A 12,678-nucleotide genomic window follows, 5' to 3' on the forward strand; every position below is an offset into this window, starting at 1 on the left:
AACAAATATTTCGGATTGTTTTGAAACTAATAAAAGCATCTGACCAAGTCATACAATGTGAACCTCAACTAATTTTTGCTATTTCCCTTGATACATGACACTATTCACATGATTGATTCAATCCTGCCAACGCCAACACTTAGTACATATAACATTCAGGGACAGATTTTCTTCATGCTGCTGCTCTAATACCAAGCAGGGGTAGAAAATTTTCAGTCTGGTCAGTGAACAAGCTCTCCGTATTAAAACTTCAAATAGTCAGTAAAACGAAGAAACTGCTGAGAAAACAAAAAATGGATTATGGACACACTTGTAAAATGTGCATCGCCATATCCAGAAGTAAATACAATCAAGTGTTTACAAATTGCAAAAGCAACAGAACAGGGCCAATTATTATTTTTCAAGCTGGAAATCAGACTGAATATATACTTTTAGGTTAACTTTCAGTTCCTCGGAATACCTATTTTCTTGTTTTTTTGTTCGTTTTTTTTTCCCGGGAGTGAGGACTCCTACTTTCTTATCTTGATGCCAGGGATATCCTTTAAACCCATGTTGAAAGCGGTTTTCCTGAAAATTGAAGGAGGTTTTTGCAAGCATATTGACCCACAAAAGCGGTCGGCAAGTTCTACTAACGTTGTTTTATCTCTCCCAATATCCCTAATAGAATTATAGTAACCTAACCAAGCATGATATGCTGCCTCCTTCACACTGCTATCAATCTTCCCCATTGCATTCTCCACCTACATTATGTAAAAGCTAATCACCATTAGTACAACTACCAAACATTAATACATGATGTTAATTACTCAAATGTAGTACTTGTTGTCATTCAATTCTTGCCCCATATAAACTTGTTAACACATGTTATAATAGTAAAAAGTGGACGAGAACATTCATAAATCCTAGAATAATTTAATAATTTAAAATAGAGGAGACACATGTTAGGAGATTTTTTTCCATAGTGCTCATGTTAAGTTGGTTCAAAGAAGGTTCTTATGGTCTGAAATGAAGCGAATAAGTGATTTAAACAAACCATGGATCATTCTTGGAAATTTTAATGCTATAAGTGATTTAAACAAACCATGGATCATTCTTGAGGATTTTAATGCTATATTATCTCAAGATGAGAAAATTGGTGGTAAATCTCCTCACAGAAATTCAATTTTAGAATTAAGTGATTGTTTAAATCAGTGTGAGTTAATCCAAGCTCCTAAAAATGGTTTGAATTATACATGGTCAAATGGACAACAAGGCAGTAAGAGAATTTTGTGTACTTTAGACAGAGTGGTGTTTAATCAAAAATGGATACAATTGTATGTGGGGATTGGGGGTATAAAGCTGGTATGAGAATAGTGTCAGATCATGCTCCTCTACTTGGTGGATGTGCAAGCATTCCAAAACCTCAAAATGTTCCAAGAAGATTTCAGAAAATGTGGCTTAGTCATCCTAATTTCTTGAATGTAGTTGAAGATTGCTGGGAAAAGTCAGTAGTTGGTGATCCAACTTTTCAGTTTCTACAAAAATTGAAGATTTTAAAGAAGGTTTTAAATGACTGGAATTGGCAGGTGTTTGGCAATGTTCATGTCAAAATAAAAGAAGCTGAGGATAGAGCTAAATTAGCTACTCAAATTTCAGATAGTAATCCATCTGATGAGGAGGTTCTTCAAGAATTAGTTAAAGCTCAAAATGATCATGCTAGTAGAGAAGTTCAAGAAAATAATTTACTAAGGCAAAAATCCAGAGTTAAATGGATTAAAGAAGGAGGAGCTAACACAAGTTTCTTTCACACTAATATGAAGATTAGAAATGCTAAAAACATGATAAGTGAGTTGGAAGACAATGAAGGAAATGTGATTGCTGATCAAACTCAAATTGCAAATTTTTTGGTCAAATATTTTCAGAAAAAATTTGAATTCCAACCTGAAGATGTTGATGATACATTGTTAGAGGTGATACCAAAAGCTATTAATGAGGAAGATCGAGTTAAATTGGATGCAATTCCTGAGGAAGAAGAGATATAGAAAATAGTGTTTGAAATGGATCCAGAAAGTGTTCCTGGACCAGATGGATTTTCAGGCATATTTTACAGAAGCTGTTGGGAGATAATCAAAACTGACTTAGTTGATGCTATTCAATTCTGTTGGAGGAGGAAATTTATACCCAAAGGAATGAATTCAAGTTTCTTAGACTTATTGCCTAAGACTCAAGGTGCAAAAGCTGCAAATCAGCTTAGGCCAATTGGCATAAGTAATGTGATTTTTAAAATCTTCACAAAGTTGATCACCAGTAGGATGTGTGAGTTAATGAAGAAATTAATATCTCCTCAGCAGGTTGCTTATGTGAAAGGGAGAAGCATTCATGAACAAGTACTGCTGGCATCTGAACTTGTGAATGAAATGAAATTCAAAAGAAGAGGAGGGAATGTTGGAATCAAGCTTGATATTTCCCAAGCCTATGATACAGTTAGTTGGGAGTTCCTAATTAAAGTTCTAAGGCAATATGGATTTTCCTCATCTTGGTGTGACTGGTTGCTTACTCTATTCAGATCAGCAAGAATTTCAGTGATGGTTAATGGTGGTCCATGTGGCTTTTTCCAAGTTGAGAGGGGATTAAGGCAGGGAGATCATCTATCTCCAATTTTGTTTGTGTTAATGGAGGATGTTTTAAGCAGAAATATATCAGCCTTCGTGGAGAAAGGTGAGATGCAACCAATGGTAACAAAAAAATGTGTTCATCCAACTCATCTGTTTTTTGCAGATAATGTTTTTATCTTCAGTAATGGAGAAAAAAAGAGTATTACAAACCTTTTAAAGCTCCTAGATTGTTATCAAGCAAGTTCTGGTCAAGTAATTAATAAGCTTAAAAGTAAGCTTTTTGTGGATGAAACTACTCCACAGAGGAAGCAAATGATTAGTGATCTTGTCAACATGGAGGTTGCAAAATTTCCAGATAAATATCAGGGGGTGTTACTTGCTCCAGGGAGGATAACTTCAGCAATGGTTTGGCCTATTGTAGAACTACTTCAGAGAAAATTGGCTTCTTGGAAAGGTAATATGCTCTCATTTCAAGATAGATTGGTTCTTGTTAAATCAGTTTTATGCAGTCTACCTATCTAATAATATGTCAGTCTACAAGTGGCCTGCTTCTATTATTAAAGTTTGTGAAAAAATAATTAGAAACTTTTTGTGGACTGGTGATGGAGAGAAGAGGAAATTTAAAACAATTTCATGGAAGAGGGTATGTAAGCCTTATGAAGAAGGGGGTCTTGGTATTAAAAGGTTGGAAGTGATAAATAGATCACTATTACTGAAGATGTTACGGAAGATACTTAATTCTGATCAAGAATGGGCTTTATTCTTTTCTGCCAAATTTCAAGTTAAATATGGGCAATGGAGTACTAGCTGGAAGCAATCTTCAGTATGGAATGGGTTGAAATGGGATTGGAATGTTTTACAAGAAGATATAAGGTGGAATGTGGGTAATGGAGCATCAATATCTGTGTGGTTTGATATTTGGTATGGTGATGTTTCATTAATCAGCACAATGGGTTACACTGATTATGTTAAGGAAAATATTGGAATGAAGGTCCAAGCTTTGATATATGAAGGAAAATGGAGGATTCCTGCTGAGTTACAGCAATTTATTTCATCTGCTAGTTTGCCAGTAATAAATGGAGGCATTGATAAGAGGATGTGGATTGCAGGTAAAGATGGAAAATTTTCAACTGCAGATGCTGTAGAGAAAATAAGGGACAGAGGAGTTCCATTGAATTGGCCTAAATATATTTGGCAATCTTTCATTCATCCTAGCATTGCTAGCAATGTCTGAAAATTGATGCAAGGGGTGTATGTGGATGATGAAATAATGAGGAGTAGGGGTTATGATATGGTCTCTGTATGTTGCATTTGTTTTGCAGAACAGGACAGCATGCAGCATACTCTATGGGAATGTCATTTCAGCATTGAGGTATGAAAGTGGCCTAATACAGTGTTTGGATTTGGTATCCCTTGTTCTTTTGAGGATGTCTGTGATGCTTCCAAAAGTAAAAGTCCTTTAGTTAAGCAGTTATGGATGATAGCAGCTTGTGCCATCATGAAAGATCTGTGGTTCCAGAGAAATGCAAAGCTATTTGATGAGAAAAAACCTAATCTCATGTGCTTCAAGAGTAAAATTTGGCAGACTGTCAATGAAGATACAGAGTAAATGGCACCAGATGGAGTAATGACTATGACAGTAAAGTAATTGAATTTTTCAAAAATTTTGAAAGTTAAGTCTGAGTGCTTTTAGTCATCTCTGTTTGTTTAGTTTGCTGTTGGGCTTTTTTCTTTTCTGATTGGGCTAGGCTTTGGGTCCTTGTTTTTGCTGGATTTGTAAGTTTCTCCTTTTTTGTTTTTTTTGGTCTGTCCTGTAATTTTAGCTTGACTTTTAGTCCTTTTATTAATGAAAAATGTGATTCAGCAAAAAAAATAGAGGAAACAGTACCAGCTGCAGTTTTATTTCATGGCTTAATTAAGGACTTAGTCTGCATATACAATTTTTCCTACCACTATTTTTTTCTGGATCGGTTTCAAATAGGTTTTATCACAGCGCTTCTAAATTGACGAATGTGGGAGTAATTTGTAACTAAGTGCGTGGAGAGTATGGAAAAAATTACTTAGTCATAAACTTGAGACTGATTTATGTTTTTTCTGTCCTTAAACTTTGTGATATTCTATTTTCAGGATTAATATATCAGATATGCACTGGAGGAGTAGGTAAAATTTTCACATATGCCTCAACAAGAATAAAACTCCCACCGAAATTTTATCGTTGGAAATAACAAATGATTTAAGAACTTGCAAAATAATAACTTAAAACGGAGGAAAAGGAGAGATAAGTGATGTACCCTGGCTTTAATATCCGAATTTAATTGAGGTGGGGGACATTTCTCGATAGTGAGATCTTTAATTTCATCCAAAAAGTATTCTTCCCATGGTGCAAGTATCAGTATGCCTTCTCCTCCTTTGCCTTCACGCCCCATCCTTCCACGACGATGTATGTATTGCTCTCTGTCTGGAGGTACTCCTACCTAGCGATCAGTAGCAAGAAAATATAAACCTTCAATCTTCATGCATATATCAGGTAATGATCCATAAAGCAGTTGGATCGAAACATCCAATATTTTCTTAACAAAAACTGCAGCAAGAAAGTCAGTAAAGGGGGACAGTACCATGCAGAACACATTAATTATACCACAACTGGTTCACACTACTAGCATTGCCAAATTCACAAGAAATAGAACTGGCGTAACTAGTTCTGGCCTCACTTTGGTTCCTGGACAAATAGTTGCACGTTGACCCCTCGAGGACACATCACACTTAACCTTTTTTTAGAATAGAGAGCAGTTGGATACCTGAATCACCAAAGTTACATCGGGATAATTTGTTACACGAGCTGATGCATCTGAAGTAACAAGGATAGACCTCTTGGCTTCCTGAAATTCCTCAGAAACCCGGTCACGAACAGCTTGAGGCTTTCTAGAATGCATTTCCATGGCGTTCAATTTCATTCCTCGGAGCAATTGGAACAAAAGAGATGACACCATTGCAGTTGTACAGAAAACAACTACCTGATTGTTGATTAAAGAATGAGTTAAATATATGTTGTTTGTCCGTCACAAATACAAACAGATAGAAGAAAAGAAACAATATCAGACCTTGTAATCAGCCACTTGTGAGACATGATCCTTCAAAAGCTGATAAACTATTTGAAAATGCAGCTCATGTGGTGCAACAAGACATGACTGTTTTATCTGCATTCAGATTTCATAAGGTGTGTAAGATTGGACCAAAATAGAAGAATATGCTTATTAGCGAGTTTTCTCAATCCGCTCCATTTTTCTATTGTAAAGGTTTTACAGTTCTCAAATCATAGTTCGAAAATAATAGCATCATTACCTTCTTGTAGGGCCTAGGCCTTAGATCTTGCTTTTTACAGTATTAATTAGTCTAAGAAGAGGTATGATCATGAGGTAGAAGTATGTTTTAGGATTTAAATGTTTCTATGTACCATTGCTTTCACTTTTTTTTAGCCCAAATGTTTTGAAATGTTTCACTTTGTCTTGGTTCGTGATCTCTGAAACAAAGGTTTATAGCTTAACTTATAGTGACTAATGAAGAGCAAACGAATGGCATCAGCCGCTTTCTGGAAATGGTGTAATAGAAAAAACTTATATACACACTTTGAGAAACTTGAACTAAATGAATATCAAGTACAAAAAGACCTAAACCTGCACAGGGCATTGACACTTCACTATTGCAAAATATATGCCATTTTCAGTTACAAGCCTAGTGCCTAGTGAATCGAAATGAACACCGGTGCAGGGTGTAATAAGACAATCTTATCTGGTCAGCTGGGCTGGATGGTGGATTTATGGACAAATCAAATATCAACCTCGTCAATGATTGGATTCATTTAAAACTGCTGACTGAAGTGGATGTGGGGGATGCCAATCACATTTCAAGGCTTTGTGTAGGAGAATTCAGCGGCTATAGTGTTTAGAAAAATATTGTTCCTTTAGGAGGTGATTATCCTATCCAACTTTTTATTTGTGCACATACTTGATAACAGTTTCTTAGATGCCACAAACACCAATTATACCTACAAAAATCAACTAAACTTCTCATACCTTGTCATGAACTTCTAATGCACCTTGACCCACTGTATCAACAAAAACATGTTCTCGATCTAAAACAAGCTGTGACACACGTCGAACCTGCAAATAGAAATTTAACATTAGTAGAGTACAAAGTACAGACAGTCTGTGATCTTTAAGTGAAGTATCTGTAACAGATAAAAAGCTAACCTCCTTAGGAATTGCAGCAGAAAAAAACAGTGTTTGCCTTTGACGTGGAATACAATCAACTAGCTTTTCTATATCCTTCCGAAATCCCAAGTCTAACAAGCGATCAGCTTCATCGATTATAAGCATTTTTAAGCCCATCAAACGCACAGAGAAGCCAGATTTGTTCTCAATATGGTCCAGCAACCTACCAGGGGTCGCCACTATAATCTACATGAGAAAGATTTCCGTAGTTACTCGTGTGCTCACACAACCCTTTGCATGCTTCAGAAACAAATTAAACTTGATGCAGATGTACATTGTATATATGTTTAATGACAAGGACAGTGAAATTGAACATGTTTTACACTAGCTAACCTGGCACGGATCAGATTCTAGGAGTTTCTGATCATCCTCGAACCGTCTACCCCCAGTTAGTGTTTGGACACCGATTCCATCATGGTACTTTAATAGTACATTAGCTTCTGCAGTTGTTTGACTTGCCAACTCTCTTGTTGGGCAAAGAATAAGAACAACTAAAGGTGGAATTCGTTTATTTCTTCCACTAGCTGAAGACTTCAGGACTGTTTCAATCGCAGGAAGCTGTTTTTGTTTAGCAATGCAACCGAAAAAAGACAAATAACATCACAAAAAATATAGTTTAAGGACATTTAACTGGGGATAAGTCATTTACCAAAAAAGCTGCAGTTTTGCCTGAACCTGTTTTAGCCTTAACCAAAGCGTCCTTGCCTGTTTGACATGGGAAAACAATCATCACTATTATTAAGAAAACAGAATTAAAAGGTGAATATGGATTATAATTGAGTAAGTTTCACATGTTACAGTGGAAAGAGTTACAAGACAGACATGATAAGCAAGCCATACTATTTGAGAAAAGAGAAACAAACAAAACAAAAATGTGCTGAACCAAAACTTGAAGGCAACGCATTTGACTTCACTAACTATTTGAGCATTCAGAAATCTTTAGACCTTCATCAAATATCATGCATTTACATATTCCATAATCAAAACAAAAAACAAAAAAAAAAAATAATAATTAAACAATCTATACATATAAGCAGGGTTTACCATCAAGACTAACAGAAAGAATTGCCTCCTGCACTTTGGTCATTTTTGAATAGCCAGCTAACGTAAGGGCCTTGATTGTCAATGGGGAAATGCCCAACTCCTCAAACCTAGGAAACATAAATGGGTATGAGAGTATATAAATACCACAAAAGGAAAGACAACATAAAGTGCAAATGATGTAGAAAAATCACTAACACAAATGGGTATGAGAGTGTGCAACAGTTAATGCCGATTTTGTAGTGTCTCTTGAAACAATAAATCCCACTAACACAATGGCGTAAACAAAATGATGCACAATTTGAAAAAATGGGAGATATTGGTAACAAATCCATGTGTGTGGGTGTGCATATATGTTTATCTTTGATATGTACTATCATATAGTATATTGATTACCTTTTGTCACTAAGAATCGAACCCTCGTCATTCAATCTCCTCTCCTCTTCTACAGGTACGCTTTTCCTCATCCTTAGCTCATCTCGAATTAAACGAACTCTCTGTGACAAATCAATTTCATCATCTTCTCCACTCCACTTAGGCACTAGTCTAATTTTCTTCTTATCATGTGCACCCAAAGTAGCTCCACTCATCATATTCTTACTGTAACTACTACTACTACCACATTCTTCATCTTCATCATCATCATCACTAGATGAACTTTCATTTCTCCTAAATTTATAATTCTTTCTAAACACTCGCCCAACTGAATAAAATCGTCTTTGACCTAATAATTGATGATCAATCTCTACTTTTGTACCTAAATTATGTTTACCCACTAAATTTCTCAAATCCATTCTAGATTGAGGTTTACCTTGAGAGGGAGGAGGAGGACCATCATTTTGTGATGATTCTAAAGGATTGCCATTTTGAGATGATTTTAAAGGACCATCATTTTCATTCCAAAGATCTTCAGCCCCTTCTTTCATAAACCTATCAGCTAAAGCTCCAGTTTTCTCCTTCTCTTTGGCTTTCTTTTCATGCATACGTTTCCATTGCCATTTGTTTAAACCGCCTGGGAATGTTTTTGGTCCACCACTGCCCATGTAACGATTGAAGGAGAAATTGAAGAGAAGTTTGGATTTTGTTGTTGCTGAACGTTTTTGTGTAAGGAATTGATTCATGGTGGATTTTTCTGTGGAGATAGATTGAAAGTAAGGGTTTTATGGGGGGTTGTAGGGTTTTAGGAGAAGCAAAATGGGTGAGGGGATGCTACAAATTTACGTCGACCGTATCGACCTCGGTAGAGTCTCCTACCGGGAATTATTTTTTTAACTGTATCTAGTTTTTTAACTGTATCTAGGAGAGCGAAAAGAGTTTCCAAGAGAACAACTTTTTTTACTGTTTCCAAGAGAGCGAAATGAGACTCGAAGTGAACGGTAAACACCCTTAAATTATCATAGGGTAACGAGGAGACTAATCCCAATACACAATACAATTCTTTAAAGAATTTTATTTTTTTCTGGGAGAATTCCCTGCTTTTATAGGTAAAGCCTGTCATGTCAGTACCGTACACGTGTACGTGTACCCTAATATCTTTTCTAGTAAGACTTCTATTATTAGCCGTACACATATACTATTACAGTCGGGTTATTTAGGCACCCACTGGTTATCTTCTTCGGGGCAACTCACCTTTGGAGCAGTCTGCTTGTGTTGCATCATCGTCCATAGTGACTTCGGCTTTGCTAATGGTGACTTCGGTTAATACCCGAAGCCCCCGTTCCTGTTCTCGGCTCTCGGTCAAAATCATGTGTTTACATTATCCCCCTGACTGTGTTGTCGAGGCTTACAGACTTGGAAATCAGTCATAGCTCGTACCCAGGACATGCTTTCCGATTGTCCTTTCTTCCGTGGAGCCCCTGTCAACCACGGCTTCGGGCCTTTCTTCTTGCCTCTTCGGAGCCCCCTATTAGTTGCAATCCCAGATCTGCCTTTTGTCTTCCTCAAAGCCCCCTGTTGATCATGACCTCAGATTTGGACTTATATCGGCTAATTGTAGTTCGGGAAATTCACCTTGAGGATTCATGAGTATAATATTTTTTTTCCCTTTGCTTCTTTCTTTTGGGTTTCCAGGTTTTTCCCACCGGTTCATTGCTTGTAGTTTTCTTTTGCCGCTTCAGTTTCCATTAGTCAGTTGACACGTATGCTTTCCCATCGTGTCGACTCTTCGTCTTCCTGACATTTCTTCGTATAAAATCTGCTTCTTCTTCTTCTTCTCTTTCTATTTCTTCTTTTGGCGTTTCTCTCCTCTCTCTCTCTCTCTTTCTCCTTATCGTCTTCGGTTATTTTGTTAGTCTCGGGTTTGGGATGGAACCACCGATCTCTGCTGCAGGAAAGTCAGTATCAGCAGAGGATTACGCGGAAATAAGGAAACTTCGTCTTTTTGGTCCAGACTCGACAAGCAACCGTAACTCCGGGTCTATTTTTCAGGATGAGTTCATTCCCAGATTGAACGATATAAGGTTTCATTCCATCGATAATAGTGTGAATCTGATGGTTCCCGAAGTTACTCCCCCTGATGTGCTTCCTCTTGAGAACTTCCCTCGGCTATGTGTTGAGCGTGGGGATTATCGGGACCCTTCTATAGAATTTGCCTCTACTACTCTCGTTAGTTTCGAGTGGGCTTCATGGAAACATTACATCATGTTGAAACCGCAACATGCTCGGCGTATTCAGGCACTCAACATCGAGCAGGCCTTAGAGGTATCTGCTCATCGTAGTATCTTTTGTTCCAATAAAGCTCTTCCTTATGCTTGTCTTCGATGGGTTTCTGGTGTGCATACTTTAGTTTTTGCATGGGGGGAAGCCTCTCCCACTCTAGAGGACGTTGTCTCCCTCACGGGGTTGCCCATTCACAGTTCTCATGATTTCGAAGAGGCTGATCCCGAAACCCTGACTAATGCGGACTCAATATTGTACAAGGAATTGGTAGAAGTCCGGAAGATTCATGCAAGGTGAGTGCTGGTGCAACTGAGGGTTCTACCAAGGAAGATAAACATGCCTCTCTTTCGGGTTGGATGGGTTATTGGGCTCCTCATGTGACCGAGGCATCTAGCAAGAAGGACCTTTCTTCGGTTGTAAAGTCTTACGAGCCTCCTACACATGGTTGCAGCGATGATACTAAATTGGCTGTATTTCTAGCGTATAGGTTAATTCATGATTTCTTTGAATGTTCTCCTAGGGATATTATTCGAGAGGATATTTTTAGGATAGTTGTTAATATAACACGAGGGGTTACTTATCTGCTGGACCATATGTTCTTGGGTGGTATATATCGTCATTTGGATACCCTGATCTCGGATATGGAGGTTACCAACAGTTCCCAACATGTAATTGAGAGTTTCGTGCCCACGAGCTTCTTACAGATGTGGTTCTGGGAACGTTTTCCCTCGAGTAGGTCTGAAGTTAATAACTTAGTTGTGAGGCATGAAGTTGATGTCGGTACTTTTGGGCGGCTTCCTCCTCCCCCGATTCGTTATCCTCGTACTGCTCTGTATGAGCATAAACATGTGAAGAAGGCAACTAATGAGTTTATGTGGTTGGTGGACGATTTGAAGTCATTTCGGGAACGTCCATATGACGATGTTCCTCGAGGGACATTATTTTTGGCTCCTAACTTTGCTTTTCTTGTTGATGTGTTGGACTCGACGAGTTCATCCCTTGATGATGATGATTGGGATTTCATAGTGATGGCTACCCCGGGTTTCATTCATGGGTACTTTGAGGGGAAATTTTGTGTTGTCGGGTATAATGTGGATAGGGTTTCTAGGAAGTTAGGTTATGATCAAGGTTTGGCATCTATTCAGACTCCGACGTCCCAGCCGATACTGAGGAGCTAATGAAGGAATGTTATCGTCGGTTCGTTTTTAAACCCGATGGTCCCATGCTGTGTCGGGGTCGTCCTTTCAGCTTATCAGTGCCCTCACCGAAAGTCCCCTCAAAATTTACATAGGCTTGGTGTACAAATTGGTATGATGAGTTGAAACGGATGACTGAGTTTGTATGTGATGTTGTTGATTCCACATGAGGCATTAGTCATCGTAAGTTAAATGCTTGTGGTCGTATTAAACTTGCACCCGAAGTTGCTGCTGCTCATGGCATCAAGGCTGGATCGAGGGGGAAGAATATTTGGGGTGCCACCCAAAAGGGAAAGGAGATAGATTCTCCTGCCGCTGTTAAGGTAGGTTACTAGTATTAAATGAATGCATTCAGGTATTGTTTAATTTGGTTATGTTGACGTGTGGTTTTTTTTGTGTGTGTGAAGCTGACGAGGCGACCTCAGGCTGGTGATACAAAATAAGGGAGAGTCAACAACGTCGTCTGAAGGTCAGAGAGGTAGGCAGAGAATTACGTAAGCATGCATTATTTGGCCGCACGTGATTGTCATAAAGTATTCAGAGATTTGGTTGGCATGTTATCCACGTCATCTGCATCTTGCGCCTTATAAATATGTTTTCTTGTATGTTCAGGAGAAATCATTTGTCTGTCATTGAAACGCTTCTCTTCTTTGTAATAGGTTTACTAGCCGGTGAAGCGTTGAGTCCTCAGAATTCTTTCTCCAGTCCACGTTCTCAGGTAAGGTGTTTTATACTATTTGAAAATGCTTCCTTTTCTCTTCTACCCTCTTCGGGACATAATTCATTGTTGTTTCGGGTGTGTCTGTTGGGGAATAATCATGGGTCGTTCGGAACAACCAATGGAGCAGAGAAACTCGAAAAAGCGGAGGCATCAAAGTGGTCAAGTTATGTCTGGGTCAAGGTACCCCGACCCGATAC

General features: G+C 38.2%; 1 protein-coding gene across 3 annotated transcripts; it reads right to left on the reverse strand.

Annotated features, from left to right (window-relative positions):
- Positions 1-6: 6 nt before the first annotated feature.
- On the reverse strand, positions 7-9,146 carry LOC113303064 (probable DEAD-box ATP-dependent RNA helicase 48). 3 transcript variants are annotated; one of them, XR_003337285.1, is made up of 10 exons: positions 8,303-9,146; positions 7,910-8,016; positions 7,515-7,570; positions 7,199-7,423; positions 6,845-7,051; positions 6,668-6,754; positions 5,696-5,791; positions 5,393-5,608; positions 4,886-5,064; positions 7-740 (listed from the first exon to the last, which is right to left on the reverse strand). XR_003337285.1 is itself a non-coding variant. In XM_026552048.1 (10 exons), exons 1-10 carry the CDS (start codon positions 9,025-9,027, stop codon positions 510-512), a joined length of 2,133 nt encoding a protein of 710 aa, XP_026407833.1. In that variant the 5' UTR covers positions 9,028-9,146; the 3' UTR covers positions 7-509. The 3 variants fall into 3 exon arrangements, 2 of the variants coding, with proteins under 2 accessions (XP_026407833.1, XP_026407835.1); XM_026552048.1 differs by having other exon boundaries at positions 4,886-5,068; XM_026552050.1 differs by lacking the exons at positions 7-740; positions 4,886-5,064 and adding an exon at positions 5,207-5,313.
- Positions 9,147-12,678: the final 3,532 nt, after the last annotated feature.

This window comes from Papaver somniferum, chromosome 8 (genome assembly GCF_003573695.1).
Source record: "Papaver somniferum cultivar HN1 chromosome 8, ASM357369v1, whole genome shotgun sequence".
Taxonomy (NCBI): Eukaryota; Viridiplantae; Streptophyta; class Magnoliopsida; order Ranunculales; family Papaveraceae; genus Papaver; species Papaver somniferum.

Excerpts from the sequence above, each read along its gene's own strand:
- LOC113303064 (XM_026552048.1), bottom strand. The coding sequence starts at position 9,027 with ATGAATCAATTCCTTACACAAAAACGTTCAGCAACAACAAAATCCAAA. Across the intron at positions 7,571-7,909 it reads TCTTTCTGTTAGTCTTGATG|GCAAGGACGCTTTGGTTAAG; the intron begins GTAAACCCTGCT and ends CATGTCAAACAG. Across the intron at positions 7,052-7,198 it reads TAGAATCTGATCCGTGCCAG|ATTATAGTGGCGACCCCTGG; the intron begins GTTAGCTAGTGT and ends TTTCTCATGTAG.